General features: G+C 37.9%; 1 protein-coding gene across 1 annotated transcript in view; it reads right to left on the bottom strand.

The window, feature by feature from the left end:
* Window positions 1–20,504, bottom strand: part of LOC5568796 (coiled-coil domain-containing protein 85C-A) — a 245,496-nt gene that overhangs the window by 99,978 nt on the left and 125,014 nt on the right. The window contains exon 3 of the mRNA XM_021847475.1: window positions 17,848–19,641. Coding sequence (XP_021703167.1) covers window positions 17,848–18,810 — 963 coding nt within the window. The 5' untranslated portion in view covers window positions 18,811–19,641. The remainder of the gene's footprint in view (window positions 1–17,847; window positions 19,642–20,504) is intronic.

Here is a 20,504-nt window from a genome sequence, read left to right on the forward strand (position 1 = left end):
TTATAATTTAGGACCCCAGTGGAGTTAGATGTTATTATATCGTGGATCAAATTCGCACGGCTTCAAGTGGCGGCGAGCCTCTTGTTGGAAAAAAAATCATTTCTTGCTTTTTGGCATTAGGCAGATGCATGGACGTAGCCATGAGCAACAGAAAAAGTTTATTCACGAATTTGACACTAAAAGGATTTTTTAAATTCATTATTGGTATAATTCCAAACATTACATTCATATCGTACAGTCATCTCTTCCTTACTCGATATTGAAGGGACCATCGAGTTAGGGAGGTATCGAGTTACAGAACACAAAGCCAATGCAACTGCGATCCAAGGGACCATCGAGGTAGCCATGAAAAACAACTTTTACTATGGTTCTCTAACTCGATATCGAGATACGGAATATCGAGTAAGGGAGAGTTAACTGTATATCTATGTTCTATGTTAGCGAATGCTATCAACCTAATTTGGTAAAACTAAATTAAGCATTTATTAACATTTTGGTTATGTTATTAAATTTCATTTGCCGTAGCAGTTCAGTATTTTACAGCTGAGTTGATTGAATTGAGAAAGAAGAAGAGCACACATCAAAAAAAATTCTTCCGTTGGAATTACTTTGTGAATAGTTCCATGACCGATGTTTGGCATTAAAGACACCATTGACAAAAAAAATTTGACTTCTTGCGACTCAATTTTCGCAAGTCAGTTTAGAGTAAGTTAACTTACTGTCCAGAGCATTAAACAGGAAAATAGGCAGCTATTAAAATATATTTACCAAGCTGTGTTTCATCAGAAACACCGAAAGTTTCAAAAACTTTAGTTTCAAATGATGAAAACAGTTGATGTTTTATACTCCTATGAATGATGATTGCAACTCTCCCACATGCCCCATCAAGTCGACCATTACGATAAACAAAAAAGTTAGGATCTCTTTTAAGTTTGGATCCAGGTTTGAAATAGGTTTCAGTAATTACTGCTATATGTATGTTATTACTTGTTAGAAAATTAAACAGCTCCTCTTTACCATTCAAAGAACGAGCATTACAATTTAAAATATTTGAATTATTATTTATTGGATCCATTAGAGAAACGTAATCCAATTGCAATTTGATTTGTAAATTTTACACCAAGTTGGACTGCTTCAGTCATTAGATTGAATTGTTCAGTTAGAAAATTAAAATAAGAGGCAGACATATCACTTGAAGTGGGTACAATATCTTTCGATTTTCCGTTAGAATTTTCGGTAGACGAAGAGGCGGAGTCGAAGTTTCCTGTGGCGGCAGGGTTTTTTTTTCATTTGATTTGAAACAGTTAGAATGCGTACTCGTAGAATGGAAAGAGGAGGAGTTCAAATTAACTGCAACGATATCGGCAAATGATTTTCTTTGGGTACATACATTTGAAATTAAAAGATTCGAACGGCCACCCGACCGAATAAAATTAGTTTGTGAATGAGTATGAGTATAATCCACCTGATGGGTATGTTTCCCATTCAAGCAATCGTTAACTGAGAAATGAGCATTGTTCGATACTCTACCAGGGGAATTCCGGAAACGACCGTTATCTTTATGAACATTATCTTTCATCTGCCTAGCACGAGCCTCGACGACTCGCCTACGTGAAGGGCAAGCACAAAAATTTGACTTATGATTGCCCCCGCAATTTGCGCATATGAACTGATCGGTATCTTCCTTCACTGGACAGACGTCCTTAGCGTGAGAAGAACCTCCGCAAGTCATGCATTTAGCATCCATGCGACAATTTTTTGTATCATGACCCCACTTTTGGCACCGACGGCACTGAGTGGGGTTCTGGAAATTTCCTCCAGATTTCTGGAAATGTTCCCATGTCACACGGACATCAAAAAAAAGGTTAGTTTTTTCTAAAGCTTTGATATTATTTAGATCTTTTTTGTCAAAGTGAACTAAATAATATTCTTGAGAAAGCCCTTTCCAAACAATGTCAGATGTGGTTATCTTTTTCATAATGATTACTTGGACTGGGGAAAATCCAAGTAAATCATTTATTCCATTTTTGATCTCTTCAGGTGACTTATAGTCACTTGAGAGACCTTTCAAGATGACTTTGAACAAACGTTTAGTTTTGTCATAAGTAAGTAAAAAGTTTATGCTTCTTCTCTTCAAAATGTTTGAGAAGAAGTTGGCGATCTTTAAGAGTTTCCGGAAAAACGCGATAGTCTCCTTTCTTTGCAATTTGGAAGATAACCTTGATTCCCGTAATAGATTTCAAGATCTCCTGCCTAAATCTTCCAAATTCGGAAGAACTGACCACGATAGGCGGCACTCTTTGCTTCCTCACTTGAATCAAAGAGTCTGGTCTAGAGACTTTTTCGATTTGGTGTTCGAAAAATTTGTCTAGTGCATCGAACTGATTGCTCATTTCGATGCAATTCCTAACATTATCCATTTCACCCTTGGAAGAAAGTTCGCATTCCGGAGAAACGTCCTTTCTTCCATTCTTGTCACGTTTAGTGACAGTTTTAAATCCCACTTTTTTAGAAGGAAGTTGTGAATTCAGAGATTCACCCTTCTTTTTGTTAATAGTTGTAACCATTAGCGTAACTTGAACTCAAATCTAGAAGGGGCTTGACTCTTCTGATCGAAAAAATCCCTTAAGTAAAATGTATACTTGTCATGAGAGTTAAAATTTTCTAGGGGGGGCTTGAACTTTTCTAGGGGGGTCTAAGCCCCCCCTAGCCCCCCCGTATTTACGCCAATGGTTGTAACTATATTTAGTGAATAAACGAAAAAAAGACGAGGCTAAGAGGTTTTTTTTTTCCAAGACGGTGGCCAAGAAGGATTGCCACCGCTAGCTTTCAAACAAGGATCGTAAAAGGATCAATAGTAGAAAAAAATAGTACTGAAAAGTACTGTTTAATTGCTTTAGGTTGTTTTTAAAAACTTCCAAGAGCAGAGAGAATTCGTGTACGCACAGCACGAAGGTACGATGAGCACTGACAAGTCTTTGTTTTATTTATTTTATTGGATGACATCAACAGAAAAAACAGATCCAATTGATGTATAACTCATTCTAGTTTAATAATTATTACCAGTTACAAACTAAACCACAATTCATGGTAAAGATAAAAGAAAAACAGCTTTAAACTTTTTCTGGATCGTTTGTCAGGGAGCGCTTAGGTCGAAAAAAATGTTTCTAATTTTTGATTTGCAGGCAAAAAGTTTAAAAAGGACTTTTCGTAGTTTTCAAAATAAAATAAATTTTGATTTTTATTTTCTAGCTAAACATGTTCAGCAGACTTTTATAAAAAAAATATAGCAACAACACAAAATGTCATCGCACTAAATGTTGATTTATTGGCGAATAATATTAAAAATGGGGTCTCAGTTGTTTCCATTCAATATATTCAATAGACTTCAGCAGTCATGTTTTGGTCGAGAAATCCACCAGTTATTGCTTTGAATTTTGCTTCATAGGCAAACAGTGTTAAAAAATAAAATGTTCGTGTTTTTTTTTTTTTTTTTCAAATTAAATTTCATTTTGAGTGTAATCAAAACTTTCTATTTGTGCCCAAAAATGTTTGCTGCGCTCCAACAATCAAATTCATGTAGAAAAACTACATATTACCGGGACTAATTTAAAATTACAGGAAAAAAGATTAAAAAATTGGATTGTTGAGGTTTTTTAATAAAACAAATTTGGAGTGTAATCAACAACTTCTATTTCAACCCAAACATGTGAATTGTGTTCCCGGTACTAGGTAAAAAACCAAGAAAACAATAGTTTTTCACCTTAAATATTATTACATTGCGTAATTTGAGCCACATATCCGTACCAGATAACACTAAGAAACACTGCCGTTCTACGCATATTTGTCCCATGGTCCATAAGGTTTGCATAGAACATGGGACAAGTAGGCATAGAAGGGCAGAATACCTTTTGTTAAAAATAAACTTTGGGTACACTATCATTTTGAATAAATTTTAAATAGATATTGATCTCGAAAACTGTCTTATTTCGTTGCTTAAAAACATGAAAATCGCGTAGAGAACTATGGTGATATGTATTGTCAAAGTTGAACTTTTAACTTTTTCTGGACCCTTTATGATAAGCGTAAGTTTTCTCCCCCGTGGTAGTAAAAGAATTGAACGTTTCCAACCGAAAATATTTTTTACAACGTTTCTAAAGGATCAACTAGCACTAATTTTGTCTTTAATAAATGCAAAATTAATTGTATGGAGCTGTCAGCAGGCTCAGGAGAATTATCCTCAACATCATCAGAGTTCGGCGACATACTCTTGAGCAGCGTGCTGCCTTTGCCTCTTTGCGAGACACAGTGGGACGAAATCAAAAAAAAGTGGGACATGTGTGTTTGTGCTGAAACTATTGGGTTTAGCGTTTCGACATGTTCTACAAAGTTTCATCATTTGTTGAGTACTTAATTTAGACACTGGAAATAATTTCACTTGAATTGATATACACTAAGAAAAATAACTAACTTTTTTAATTATTGTCAAAATTGAAAACTGTCTAAGGAAGTAGATAGAAAAAAAAAACAATAATTAAAATTTAGAAAACATACATTCATTCATAGGAAATACAATTTTCTATTAAACAAACTGCGATGAGCCCCGCTTGACCCCGCAATTATTCGTACATATATTAAAAGGATATAGGTTGAGGAACAGCATGATGCTAAAATTAGCTGCTACTACTTCCAACTTTACAAGATATGCACACTTAAATTTGATGTGAAAAAATCAAAAAACCGTTCGTAAATCTTCAAAATGGAGAGCTAGCGCTTCAGTGTCTTTGGCAAAAATGTGTATTTTTACAGCACCTTAAACATTGTAGAACATTGTAAAAATGTAAAAATTCAAATTTAGAAGTTATGGAGAAAATATGAGTTTTAAGGGGGTACCCATTATTTTACCCCCTAACTTCGTCAGTGTAGGAGATAGAGCTTTCCTGTCTTCGACAAACTTTCATGAAATGATGTCGCCTACAATACTTCCTTAGACAGTTTTCAATTTTGACAATAATTAAAAAAGTTAGTTTTTTTTTCTCAGTGTATATCACTTCAAGTGAAATTTTTTTCAGTGTCTAAATTAAGTACTCAACAAATGATGAAACTTTGTAGAACATGTCGAAACGCTAAACCCAATGGTTTCAGCACAAACACACATGTCCCACTTTTTTTGATTTCGTCCCACTGTGCGAGAGTGCGAAAAAGTGCTAAGCAGAGAGGCAACGAAAATTGAGCGAGGAAGATGCAGCACAAAACACACCAGAGTAAAATCTCATAAAAAAAACTGCCATCACAACTCCCAGAGGACTGTCTTGTTCGGGCGGGATACTCAAAAGTTCTTTTGAAGCGTGAATAAAGGTGAGCATCGCAACAAAAGAGAGAGAAAGAGTACCAGAAATAAAATCCTCGCATTTTTTTTTCTTGCACTCTCACTCGAATTGCTTGAGGATCTGTGTTAAAATTTTGAGTTCAATTTTTTCTCTTCAGTGAAACGGCATTTTGCCTCCTCTTTGCATCGCAGAGTAATTTCTATCAAGCTTGGCTGTCAGATATCGACGACACACTTTTAAGAATTTTTTTGAATCCTCACTATAGACTTTATTTATTTATTTTTTTTTTGCTGAAACAGTGATTATTTTATGGGGGCGTAACTATTGATAACGATTCCGGGACTTCAGCAACATTGTGGGATACCTTGGGCGTTAACGGGTCAAGTAGTACATACAAAGCAAAACATAGCATTTAACCATTCCGAACTATATTAGTGCTAGTAGAATACTGCTCTGAAAACCAGGCTCAGTTTTTGCTGGGATGTAAAGCCAGATAGAGGGATTTATAAATTGTCTCGTTCATTTTTCCCCTTCAAAAATCTCTAAACTCAAACCGCACCCTTCCAGTGAAACCCAAAACGCTACGCATCATAAGAGCTAATCTCAGTCGTACAGTCAACAGCAGCAAAGCCCGACGACAACGTGACATTTAGGTATATACCCGGCAAAATGAAGTAAATGCACTTCCGATGAGCCGGTACCAAGTACACAAAATCCATCGGCAGCAAACGAACCGTGACTGAAACACCCAGCCTGAGTTATGGTCATCGCCCTTCGAGTCAAAGAAGTTCCTGAACTACAGTATGCTTTTTACTCTTCTGAAAACACTACTGATGGTGAGTAATCTTTTTTCAAGTGTATTAAGGTGGTCCATTTTTATATAGAAAAAAAAAATCAATATGTTAAAATCTCAAGTTCTTCTTCTTTCTAGCGTTACGTCCCCACTGGGACAGAGCCTGCTTCTCGCTTAGTGTTCTTATGAGCACTTCCACAGTTATTAACTGAGAGCTTACTATGCCAATGACCATTTTTGCATGCGTATATCGTGTGGCAGGTACGAAGATACTCTATGCCCTGGGAAGTCGAGAAAATTTCCAACCCGAAAAAATCCTCGACCAGTGGGATTCGAACCCACGACCCTCAGCTTGGTCTTGCTGAATAGCTGCGCGTTTACCGCTACGGCTATCTGGGCCCTCAATCTCAAGTTAATCCTCATAAATTTGTTCGATTGAACCCCCAGAAACTACTGTGAAAGTTTGAGCAGAACCCGTCAACTCTAAGAAAGGGCTGTACGAGCTTGAAGTTTGTATGGACTATGGAGAAAATCGACCAAATATATGGTTCTTATAGGTATGGGAAAATTTTTGGGGGTTTTACTTAAGAATTTTGTAGTTCGATCATTATAGGCCACCCTAGTGTGAACGCTCCAAAATATGGCTTCCCGTCGTCGACTGGGTGATGTCGTGGGGCGTTCGAAAAGCAGTTTCAATGAAAGCAGATACGGCCGGTTATTGCCACAAGCATGAATGGAATATGATCGATGCAAGTGAACAAAAAACTATACAATTGAGTGTTTTGCTGTGCCCACGGAAATCATATCGGAGTTATATTTCTTTCTGTCACCGTGGGTTTTGGTTTCCGATTGTCTGACTGCTGCGAGATGAATTTCTAGTCCAGACAGCCAGACAGCATGGTTGATTTGCAACAACGTGTTGGCTGGCAGATAACGTAGGCATACACGCCTTTTCATCGAATTTCATATTGGATGCATTGCACCAAATAAGCTCGGTCCAATGATTTTGGACGAAGATGGAAGTTGAATTGAGTGGAAATGAAGGGAGATTTATACAATGTATAAATTTATAAATAGGCTTGTCCGATGGATCGACGCAGTGAAATGGAAATAATTCCGACAGGGGTGTGGAAACGTGTTTCGAGCGTAAGTTCCCACGACATCATAACGAAGACAGGAGAAATTAAGTTTCATAAATATATTAATATTCGAATATTTTTCCGACAACCTCCGGCGCTGAAGGGTTGATTGGTCGGAAACTGGTCGTCTACGGAGCGGCTCGCTCACTTTGGCTCCAGTTGGGAGTGGTGGAATAATTTGTTTACCGGGGCTCATTTCCAACCCAACAACCGGTAATGGCATTATAGGTGCTCAAATCTGGAGAAGACAACTTTCGGTTTCGTTGGTGTCATCTTTCCTCTTTCGATACGAGTGAAAGTATCTGTTGGCTGGCTGTTACGTAACCATGGAATCGTAGAAAGCGGCATCGATAACTTTGGTTCAGTTTTGGAACCTACTTGCTTGGGTCGTTACTGTATAACGTGTAACTTACATCAGCAGGCAAACTCAACATCGACCCGATATCAAATATGTTTGTAGTGATGTTGAGCAAGATTATTTTTCGTATTTAAGATGTTCAATAGCCGAAATTAAGGCAAAAACCAATTATTATAGTCGACAAATGTATCTAATTTTTGAGTATTTTTATTCATTTACTCTTTTTATTTATTATATGATGAACATATTAGTGCATTTGTAAAAAGTTTCGAAAGCAAACTTCCAGTAGTGTAGCGTGTTTCAATATATCCCATATTCTAGGTGATTTGAAATACGCATATGTTTAATCCTTTTCAAATCAAGAAAACTAAATTTCGGCGAAATATACTCCATATCGTAATCTTCGCGTGATGCTGAGGACACTTGATTGTTTTTAATTTATTTAAAACTTATGAACTGTTGTCTAGAGAGCTTTGAAGTCGAAATGTATCGCAAGCGACCCTATTTGACGGTACTATGGTTTTACGATTCCTGTTAGAGAAGTCCACTACGATCCCAAAGATATCGCTATGCACTTTTTCAAACCAGTGTCCACGATCACCACCGATAGAGTATGCGCCGAAGCGAGACGGAGAATAAGGTCAAAACTTTCACCTTCGTTTTGGTCAACTCGTCGTCGTGATCGGTCACTGCCACTGACTGTCGCGCCGTGATCGTTGTCGTCTTGCGAATAGGATGCAGGTTGCTGCCTAATGATCAATGATCCTCTCTCGCGCGCGCTTGCACCCGACTGGGCATCGTGAAGCTTTCGTTTATGTGTGCACCGCCGGTTCGGCGCGGCGGGCTCGATGACTCAGATACATTATGTTGCACATGCGCGCCGTTTTGTGTGGTCATTCACACATTCGGCAAACTATGGTCTTCGACGCGATGGGCTGGTGAAAGATCTACGATACTCTTTTTTTTCTTGTTTTTTTGCACACTCTCAGGTTTTCGCCAGTTTGGGTGGATTTTAAAACCTGTTTAGCTGCTCTCTTGAACGGGTTGTTGAGTGTAGGCATAGTTTAATAATCCCATGCGTAGGTCTTATAGTAGTTTCAATGAGGTGTGGCCATTCGCCGCTTTTCGGTTTTGGAAGACATGATATCGAAAAATAAAAAAAAATATAAATTCACTTCGTAAAGCAGCTCCTTCAAATATTTCTCTGAATGTTTTTGTCTTAAGATTTTTTCGGGAGTTTCTCCACAATTCTACAAATTAATCTACCATTAATTTATTATATTTTAGGGGGGATTCCAAATCTCTTCAGAGAACTTCAAACGATCCGGGCGGTTGCGTTTTGAATTTTTTGTCACGTTTGCTTCGGTTTCGCGTTTTCAATTGGGCTGGTGAAAAACAGAATCGGCTGAATGTGCTACGCCACTTGTTTTACTTTTTCAAATATTAATTTTGCGGTGTTCTGCGAGCTATATTTTCACGTGATTTGCATTATAGTTAGTGGAACAATTCGAATCTTTTGAAAAACTTAAAAATGAAGTGCGAGTATTTTGTTATGGCAGAAGTCAGAAAGTTAGTCAGCGTTCATTGGTAGAGAAGTGACGGATTGCAGAGGAGTTACAAAAAAGAAATTTGGTGAGTTTGTTCTCATCAGCAGCGCATGATCACAATGCGTGAATATTGAACATTTGTCGACCAGAACGTTTACCAAACGTATCCATGGCACTACCATTTCCATCAAAATTCCACAATATCCAGTAGCACCTATGAGAGTTCTATGCGTCTTTCTTAAGTAGGTGTTCAATCAATCATCTTTTCCCATTCCCCAGCTTTCGCAAGGACGTAGCCAGGACAGCTCTCGACTATTAAAGGATGCGTTAATCTTGTCTAAGAGTTAGAGGTTAGTCCCAAATTTCTGACATTGGTAATGGACAGGAAGGAGGCAACCCTCATAAAATGTTCTATGACTGTACCACCTACGAATTTGTGCGAAATGCTTAATGCTAATGCTAATACATTCAAAAACTACATTGGGAAACTATTCAATACTTCTTTCAATATTGTTTGACTAATAGGAGTTCCTACATCTACTTGCCTCTAAAAAACAAGAAAGGAAATTCATACAAAGAGTCCTGCAAACACATTTAAAAAAATAAAGATTTCTTCTAATTCATCTAAATTTGTTTGTTGATTACACGTACACCTCCTTATATGTTCTTGAGGATTGTTTTTCCAGGTGTTCTTTCTTGAGTTCACTAAGTATGACAACTTTTCAAAGGATTGATTAAATTTGTTTTGCATAAATCGAGTTTGTACAGGATACAAATACACCCGATCCTGTTTTGCACGGATTTTTTAATTAGGCCGTGCAAAAAAAATGTCTTTCCATGAAACGTATTTTTTGGCACAGTATTTGAAATTTTGAACTGATTTTTTTGCACGGTAGGCATCCCTCGTGCAAAAAAGAATCGAGTGTAGAATGTCTCAAGGTATTGATTGAAATTTGTTCCTTCAGAAAATATTTCAATAAATCCATGAAAAAAAAATCATAAGCATCCTACAATATTTTGATCTAAACCACAAAATAATCTCTTACAATTGTTTATTGTAATTTTTCTGGGATCTTGCTTCCAAAAACAGCATGAATTACCCTTATCATTCCCCCAATCATTTATTTGCAGGAAAAATTGCAATAGAAAAATATCGTAATTCATAACTTCGAAAACTATCCTCGAAGAAGTTTTCCAGTGATTTTAACATGAATTTCACCTCTTTTTCTCCCGAAACTCAGCTAGACAATTCTTTAATATCGCATAGCTTTTTGTAAGCAAATCCTAAGCAATTTTTTTTTCGGATTTGTCTGAAATATTTTCCTAAAATTTTTGCAGAACCCTAACAAAACTGCAGTTAAAGTACAACAGCATCTCTCAAGGGCGTAGCCAGGATGTCCATCAGAGGGGGCGAGCGATCTCAAAAGTAATTTGATACAAAAAAATCATCATACACAACCTCTTCACCCTGTTTGGCATGAAACGTTAAACTTTAAAGGTCATCCACATCCTTTTCCTTTCACAGTTAGAGTGAAAGTGGAGTTTGAAACGCGTCTTGATTCCATTTTTTATCTTAATAATGGGTCAGTTATGGCATAAAAAACCGGAATAAAAAATGCTTAAGGATCCGATTGAAAAAAGTTCTATTCTACGGCAGGCCACGGGATATAACGATTTCATAAAGTTCACCTAATGAGTCGCAAAAATAAATTGCATATGCATTTCTTATAGGAATGACTCCCAAATATCTCCAGGTATCTCTCAAGTATTCCTCCAATGAATCAGACAGAAATTGGTCACGGATTCCTTTAACAATTTATTCAAGGATATTGTCAATATATTCCAAGCATCGATTCAAGTTTTTCCAAGGAACTCTTTTGAACTTTATTTTATTTTATAAAAACAATTTTACTTTATTTTATCAAAAAAAAACCTTGAGGGGTTTTTTACGGCATTCCTTATATAAATACTCGGAAATTTCTTTCAGGAACTCCTCCAAGGATCGGTCTAGATTTTTTTCTAAGAATATCCTTTGCAGAGACTTGTTGAAGCCAAGAAGAAAAATTATTAGAGAAAAATTCTACGAACTCTGCAGAGGAACTTTTGATGACCCATTCATAGATAAACGATAGTATACCCTGAAGGAATTATAGCCAAAGTTTTACAACTCATTCAAAAATCAATAACTAATTACTGAGGCGTCCGATTTGAAAACGGTCTTCGGCAAAGTTATAGCTGATAAATGTATCTCACAGTTTCAACGTGGCTCTTATCCCCAAGAGTACATGGGCAAACACTATGACCGATTGAATGAATTGCATGCGTTTCCCATAGTAATTCCCATATAAACTTTAAAGGGCTTGTGCAGTCTCAGTTTTCATCCAAATGAGCTCAAACTTTGGGAGGACACTCAGAATTCGATCTAGAATCGAATGAACGGTGTGGAGCAAAAACGATTTTTTGAACCGCTCTAATGGATATATCGTGTGGCAGGCATGCGCCCATACTCTGTGCCCAAGGAAGTCAAGACTCTTTCCTTTACGAAAAGATCCGGTAATCGTCATACAAATCTCGAGCTCTACTTCTTTTTTGCAATCGCGCAACACGACTATCCGTGTAGAGGCGTCACTACTGTACTGTCACAGACAAACAGACGTAACACTCTTGAGAAGCTCATGGTACATGCGTTTAACGATGAATTTGAATTTCATTTGACCGACGCGATCGTTCCACCAGAGGCGCTAGTGTTCGACCGCTTTGACTTTTGATAGTGTACACGTTACTGAATGATGCAAACAAAACTTACAGGCAATTCGTGTAGTAGTGTGCGTGTTAGTCAAACGTCAACTAAAAATCCATCATGGCAGACATTGCTTCGTGCGGTTTTTGCAACAGATGGCAGTGTGGACTATAAGACTATCCATGAGGACACTTCGCGATTGGGTTGACAGCTCAAAGTGCAAGCACAGTGAACACTAAACTTACCGAAATTTCGTTAAGCGTCATCAGTGCTTACCAATCTCCCCAAGCGATGATTGTCAAAAAAAATTAGCTGATCACAGCTGTCTCATGGATTGCCTTATTGTCAGTTAAGCACTTGGTAAACTCTTTGCCATCACATGAAAAGGCATGTGAAGCAGCGTTTTTTTTTAAAAATAGGTATGTATTACCAAGTACGAACATCAATTGTATTTACAAAAGGCATTTTAAGCTACTCTTATACTAATTATTCTATTTGTCAGACTTCTGCATGTTCAGGATGTTCTAGGTTGCCAAGTAGGACATTAAGGCATACACCTAAAATTTTTTCCCCGACAGGGAAGTATAATTGCAAGGACTTTTCCGAAGACAGTAAATTTTATTCATTGGGGAGGGAAAAGGGAAAACTTTGATCATTTTAGCGAGAAAAGTTACTGGAACAAGGGTAGACCTGAAGTTCTGAACTCCAGGGTAAATTGGAGGGCCTGGAATATCACCAACGTTCCTTGAAATAGCTAATTGATCCGTTAGAAAAAAAGAAACTTCACTCAGTTTAGAAGGAAATATTACTGGAAAAATAGTAGATCTGAAGTTCTGAAGTCCTGGGGAAATTTTGAAGGATCTGCAATACCTCAATCGTTCCTTGAAACAGCATATTGATCCATGAGAAGGTTCAGTCAACATAGTAGATTATATAACTTCGCTCAGTTTATAAAAAAAATTACTGGAACAAGAGAAGGCCTGTAGTTCTGAACTCCAGGGTAATTTGGAGGGCCTGGAATACTCCAAACGTTCCTTGAAATATCGTTTTGATTCGTGAGAAAGCTCAGTGAACATTAAATAACTTCATCGTTTAGTAAGGAAAATTACTAGAACAATTGTAGATCTAAATTTCTGAACTCCGGGGTAATCTGGGTGGCTCGGAATACCCCAAACGTTCCTTGAAACAGCTAATTGATCCGTGAGAAAATTCAGTGAACATGTTAGATTTTATAACTTAACTCAGTTTATCGAGATAAATTACTTGAACAAGTGCAGACCTGAAGTTCTGAACTCCAGAGTAATTTGGAGGGCCTGGAATATCCCAAACGTTCCTTGAAAGAGCTTATTGATCCATGAGATGATTTAGTGAGCATGTTAGATTATATAACTTCACTCAGTTTAGTGAGATAAATTACTGAAACAAATGTAAACCTGAAGTTACGAACACTAGGGTAATTTGGAGGGCCTAATACCCCAAACGTTCCTTGAATAAGCCTATTGATCCGTGACAAGGTTAAGTAAACTTGGTAAGTTATATATCTTTACTCAGTTTAGCAAGAAAAAATACTGGAATAAGTGTAGACCTGAAGTTCTGAACTCCAGGGTAATTTGGAGCACCTATAATATCCCAAACGTTCCTTGAAACAGCCTATTGATGCATGAGAAGGTTTAGTGAACAGGAAAGATTTTATAAATTCACTCAGTTTAGCGAGATAACTTTCTGGAATAAGTGTAGCCCTGAAGTTCTGAACTCCAGGGTAATTTGGAGGGCCCGGAATATTCCAAACGTTCTTCAAAACATCCTATTGATACGTGCGAAAGTTCAGTGAACATGGTAGATTATATAACTTCACCCAGTTTAGCAAGAAATACTACTGTAATGAATGTAGACATGAAATTCAGATTTTCAGGGTAATTTGGAGGGCCTGGAATACCTCAAACGTTTCTTGAAGTAGCCTTTTGATCCGTGACAAGGTTCAGTAAACATTGTACAGTATGGCCCATAAAAAAATGCGAAAATTATTTGAACGTGAATATAGCATCCACAAGCGTTATTTTCATTGTTTTCGATAGTGAATGTAATTTCTGATTATTGTAGTATATTCTGACACAACTTCGCTATCCAGGACAATGTTTGTCATATTTTTCTTACTGTTCTAAATAATGTAATAAAGCAAATAAGTTCAAAGGGTTTTTCCGCCCAAAGCTAGAAACAGCGTCTGATTGTCGTATACTCTGGTGATAAAATTTCCACCTTAAAAAATCACACTTAGATGTTGTAAATTTAAGTTTGTTTGGTATCAGAGGATGGAGGAGTTTTAAGAGATCGTGTTCTTCATGATCACAATAAAATATTTTGCCAGGGTCATAGTTTTGAGGGCATTTGCATCTTATAGGTTTGATATGGCTTTATTTTTTGTTTTTGAATAAAAAATAAATACGGAGGCCTATAACAGATTTTTGAGGATAAAATTTGTTCCTTCGGTTAGAGACAACTTATATCAATAGTACCGTCAAACGGGGTAACATGCAACAGGGGTGAAACTTGCAACACTTCGACATGTAACCGAATTATCGTTTCGTTCAGCATTGAGTTTAATTTTTAAAATTTATTCCGCCACTTATTGACCTCAGGTATACAACATAAGATTTTGGCAAGGGTTTGGGTATTGTTTATTTTTTGCTTGGTTTGCTGGAGGTGAAAATCATATTAAACATTGAATTGCATGAAATTTATGCTGAAAAACGTTCCTCGTACCACAAAACCGGTTTAAATTTGTAAGTCGAGGCATTTGCTAACAGTTACAGTACTTAGTAGTGTACTAATTGACAATTTAAAAGTTTTGATAATTTGATGCTTAAACACTATAAAAATTCAAAAACCTTTTTGACTACCCTTATGGAGTAACTTGCAACAGCTATTTTGATCTCAATTGTTTGATATTTTTTGCCATTTATCATCGAAAACACATGAAAAGGCAAAATTGAACATAAATTTGTTCAGTAACTTTAAAATTTTTGTACCGCAATTAATTCAATACACTTTTGGTACTAAATATTGAAAAATTTACATGAATCGCATTATTATTAGATTTAGATTTATTTTATTCATGAAAATAATGAAAAAAAATTAAAATCTGTGCAAAAACTAACTTGCAGATCTGCCATTGGGGACTTTCTGCATGAAATATGCTAAAAGTTGTTTTAGAACACCAATAGAGACCATTTTAAAATATACATATCAATATGTGATACGTCGCTTTGGTTTGAATTTGTATAAACAATAAGTTATGTGAAGCATATCATAAATTACAATTGTATTTGTAGAAAAGTTGCATCAAATCGTTTTAATGGTCTTCCAATTATTTTTAAGACTTATAATATGCTAGAATATCCCCGTGTGGACATCCTATGCAATACTAATGAAGTTTTCAATCAAATTGGTTTAATACTCATAATTCAATCAATAATAATTAGTTTTGTAAGAGTACAGTAGCCGTTTCTAATTATCGTCATACTTTTATTGCAGAAAATTATTATATGATCATAATAACACGATATAGGTTAAGTTTTCAATAGTGTACTTCAGGTAGCACTGTGTGTTGCATGTTACCCCACATCAGGGGTAGCATGAAAAATGTATATTTTTCGTCTCTCCTGATCCCAGAAAACCAAATACTGATAAAATTTATACCGCGTGGTATTCGTCACGTGGCGATTAGGATACTAGATGGTTTTTGTGTCATCGGAATCCTAAAATTTTTCATTCATATAGCTTTGAAGTTGAAAATTGTTGCAAGTTACCCCGTTTGACGGTAGCTCATAGGTTTTGAGCAAAACGGAGCCGCTTATCACACTTATATGAAGGTTCAATCAAAGCTCTCCAAAATGAGCCGTTTTTTCGAAAACATGTTTAAGTCTCCAATTACCCAGGTATGAACCGGTTTTATCATTTGATATGGGCGTATGCTGGAGACAAGGCCTGTGAAGAATCTCACGCCATCGTTGATGTTTCAGAAGCTTTCATCACACAGATATTGAACTCGACGTCCGCATGATAAAATTTGAAGGAATGCTTCCGATTCCTCTCTGGTAAGGTGAAAGTTACAGATAAAAACCATGTCCAAAACGAAAAACTGAGTTTAAATAGATTAAACAATACAAGTAAAGAATAATATTTATGCTTGATTCACATTTTCTATGTAAAAATTACCATAAAACATGATATGACGATTTTCGCATTTTTTTATGGGCCATACTGTACATTATATAACTTCACTCAGTTTAGCGAGAATAACTACTGGAACAAGCGTAGACCTGAAGTTCTGAACTCCAGGATAATTTGGAGGGCCTGGAATATCCCAAACGTTCCTTGAAATAGCTCTTGAGATTCTCAGAGGTTGGTAGATTCTATTTGAATTTGTGGTGTTATTGTTTTTAACCCAAACAATTACTGTTACGGTTGTAGATTTCAAAGAGTGTGCTTCAGGACAGTTTGGACGTCCTAGAACATCCCAGGACATAGCAAAGCAAGTGAAATAGTGTTTTCGTGAAAAGAGTAATTCAGTATTATCTAGCCTGAACATCATTTATGTTCACAAACAGCATTTCACGCTTCGTATGTACTTATAGTTCAATTTTCCAAACTTCAGGATGTTCAGGATGTTCTAGGTGTTAATTAGGTCATAAAGGCATATACTTCATATTTTTCTCTGATAAAAAAGTATATATGGGACAACTTTGCCGAAGACAGTATATACATTTGTTCATTGGTTCTTTTTTTACAGCCTTTTTTGTACTGCGGTCATATAAGACCGCGCCGGCCCCAAAGGATTAAAATAACATTGCGGGGCCTTCCTTAGCCGAGGGGCTAGAGTCCGCGGCTATAAAGCAAAACCATGCTGGAGGTATATGGGTTCGATTCCCGGTCGGTCAAGGATCTTTTCGTATTGGAATTTCCTTGACTTCCCTGGGCATATCAGAGTATCATCGTACCTGCCACACGATACACGAATGTGAACATGGCAGCTAATGCAAAGAAAGCTCTAAGTTAATAACTGTGGAAGTGCTCACAAGAACACTGAGCTGACCGCGGGATCTGTCCAAGTGAGGAAGTAATGCCAAGAGGAAGGAAGCACATTGAAGAATCCCATTATAACTTTCTATAGAAATCCCTGACTAAGGCAATGCAATATTTGGAGATGTTCCTTACAAAATTCCTGATCGACTCTTTGAAAAAATCCAAGAAAAAATCCTGCAGGAATTCTTCGATTTTTTTTTCAGTTTCTGGTTAAAGTGCTCAAAATGATGGAAATAATTAAGTATGTTTGATGGCCTTACAGTTGAGGTTGAAATACGCGTATCTGTCAAAAGATACAAACTATAGTGGAATTAAATGGTATAGTAATAAATTCGGTTTTTCATCTACTTAATTAGATTTACCCAACAATTCTCGCTGGACTTCTTTAAACGTACTATCTTACATAGAGAGTTACTCTCCTCTCCTTGTCTTTTAGATTATTAAAGTGCTTGGCTAGCAATTTATTAAAAAAGCAACGGAAGATGCAATTGATTGGCGAGAAAGTAAACAAAGAGAGGCTCCCATGTATACTGAGGCCGTTTCAGCAAAAATTTTCAAAATTGATGATTCTGATTCCCTCAGATGGCCTTGCTCGTCGCAGAACTCAATCTGTACAGCACTTATAATTATTATTGCATTCGGCGAACCTCGTTGAATACTGTTTACAAACTACACAGCAGTTCACATCAAACAAAATGTTTATTTTAAACTATTTTTTCCCATCAATGCACCTAGATAGAATAGTCCCTCTCAAACAAATTCACATGATCACAAAAATTGAAAGCAGTTTCCATCACGCACCAGGATTCAATGAAACCCATACAGTAGAATAAGAACCCCATAAAAAAGACCACCCACCTGAAAGTGTCGATTCTGCTCGATCGCCGATATCCGACCCCCGCTGGACGAGGTCGGCGTGGACGACGTTTCCGACTCGGCTTTCCGGACGAATTTCAGCATCTCCTGTTGCTGCTGATGTTGTTGTTGCTGTTGCTTTTGGTTTGGATGTTGCTGATTGTTGTTGTTGTTTGAAGAGTTGGTAGGAATTGGTGGAGCCTGTTGACTGGGAGGTTGATGGTGGTGAACGATCGCAGTGGTTTGCTGGATGTGGCCCTGGGGCTGTTGCTGAGGTTGCTGGTTGGGTTGTGGGGATGGTTGCTGTTTGGAGTTCAGGTGTTGTTGGAGGGACCGGGTGGAACTGGTCGTTGCTTGGTCCTCGGAGGAAGAGTCCGAGCTTAGGCGAGTGTGGGGTGGCGGTAGATGATGGGACGGTTGTTGAGGTTGATTCGGGTGGTTGTTGGTGGTAGAAAGGTGGTGCTGGTTGGAGAATCTCAAATGGGATCGTGGTACGGCCAACCGACTGGGATTGAGTTGATGTTTGAGGTTTTCGGGGATGTATAGCCCGGTTGTTTTAGGGATTTCGGGAGGAAATTTAAGGTGATGGTGCAAGCCTCCGTTAAGGTCGGAAGTATAGGCTATGGATGGTACCGTTGAGGACCTGGCCAATGGTGGGGCGCCTCCGTTATGTACGATGTGTTTGAGGATACCTCCAGGAGGCTGAGGAGGTGGTTGGTATCGGGGCGGAATTTGCGATCCCGCTGATTGGGTTTGCGATGGTACTTGTTTCTGTTGAGTTTGGACTGGTTTTGCTCCACCGTTCAGTGTCGGCTGACCTGCAACTGTCGAACTGGCGTGTCCGTTTGAAGTGACAGTTGCTGCCGGTGGGGGTTTGAGTTTGGATTTCTGTAGTTGGGACTGTTTGTTGCCTGTTAGACTGATAATATTTCCAGATAGTTTTAAGTTATTACTATTTGTTGACATGACTACGGGAATGCTGTGAGGGATTGGAGTGGAATGTGTTGGACGACGATGTTGTCGCGCGGCTTTTCTTGTATCGCGGCACGTTAATTACTTAACTTTTACAGAGAGATATTTCTTCCCTCTCTCTTCAGATATGAATTTCACTTCGGCAAGAGGACACTTCAGACAAGATACATTACATTCACTCGCGCTGCGATGTGGTCGTTCGAAAGGCACTTAAACCGATAGATAGTAGAAATACCACATCTTCTTTCGTTTGCTTCTGGTAAAACTTCGCTTCTTTTCTTCTCGATCATCACATTCTTCGTATTCCACGAGCGACGACGAGAACCTCAAGTAATAGCTTTCTTATCATCAACAGCAACCTTCGCCTATCCGAAAAGCAATTCTATCATCTTCTTTTTTCCCTGGCAATTTATCTGTGGTTCACTCACTCACTCGGCACCAGACAGACTCTAAGGCATTTTCCGCTCCTATTAAGTTACTCACTCTTGGTAAAGTAATTTTTTATCACTATGTATCATTATGACTCATTATCTATGCCGACTCTCTAGACCCGACTAGCGTCTAGTGGGGTATCGAATTCATAATAGCACCACGCGAAGACGACGACGCTGAAGACGGCCCTTTCGAGACCAACACGACGAAGGCACTGACTGGAGTCTTCCAAACTCGCAAAGCTAACAGCTCCTCACTCAGTCCACCGGTTCACCCGAGATCCAGTTTCCAGACGCAGCGCGGATCGGCAAGGCAAGGCGAATCACGCTCACTCGGCGGCTGTCGGCGGTTGCTTCGCGCAAAAAAAGTCGTTGGAAGTCCTAAAATTTGAACCTGAAACGATGAGAAAAGGAGAAAAAGGCGGTAGTCAGCAAAAAAACATGCTCGTTACAATTCGAAACTTAACGAAAGCTTAACGTGTCCGTCGCTCGCTCTCGTGCGCTTCCTTGACCTCCCACCCGACCTGAGCGGATCACAGCAAAAACTAAATTGTTATATTAAGTCATTTTAGTAGCAACACGGTCCTGTTGCAAATATGGTGTACAATTACAGCTTTTACGAACAAAACAAACCGGAAGCGATTTTGAAAATTAAAAAAAAAAAAAAGATTTAAAAGTTTGAGTGGGATTCGAACTTTGGAATATAAATAGTCAAAAGCTTGGGCAGAAGCAGAACTCAGGTCGGCCGATGTTAGTTTTATTTTTGCTGTGTATCTTAGCTTTAACGTGCTGTTGTTGTGGGGTATGCGCAAAATCGCGTTTGTGACTGGATCCTCCCAAGAACCGGAATGGCGAAACGATCCGCTCCTTGCTTCATCTCCTGTCCTGCGATAGAGTCTGTACACTAACAGGCACATCTCGACGATGAGGGAGGTATTTTGTTGGAAGAGTGAGAAGGAGAGCTCGAAGGAAGAAATCGCAAATTTTGCTCCATTCAACGATGGTAGTACGATACGGATTGACGGTCGGGATTTAGTTACATAACAGTAAGAAGTGCTCGAAATATTGATTGGCATAACGTTTAATTAAATATTAGTAAATCATTTAATTTTTTTTCTGGAATCGTTTTTCGGGTGTTTGTTTCTCTGGTCCGCAATTAAATATATAAAGGATTGACTATAATAACATAGAGATTTTCGATCTTTAGTCTTAGCAAATACTGTGCAATTCATGTTTAGATGGCATTGAATTGAACTC

Source organism: Aedes aegypti, chromosome 2 (genome assembly GCF_002204515.2).
Source record: "Aedes aegypti strain LVP_AGWG chromosome 2, AaegL5.0 Primary Assembly, whole genome shotgun sequence".
NCBI lineage: Eukaryota > Metazoa > Arthropoda > Insecta > Diptera > Culicidae > Aedes > Aedes aegypti.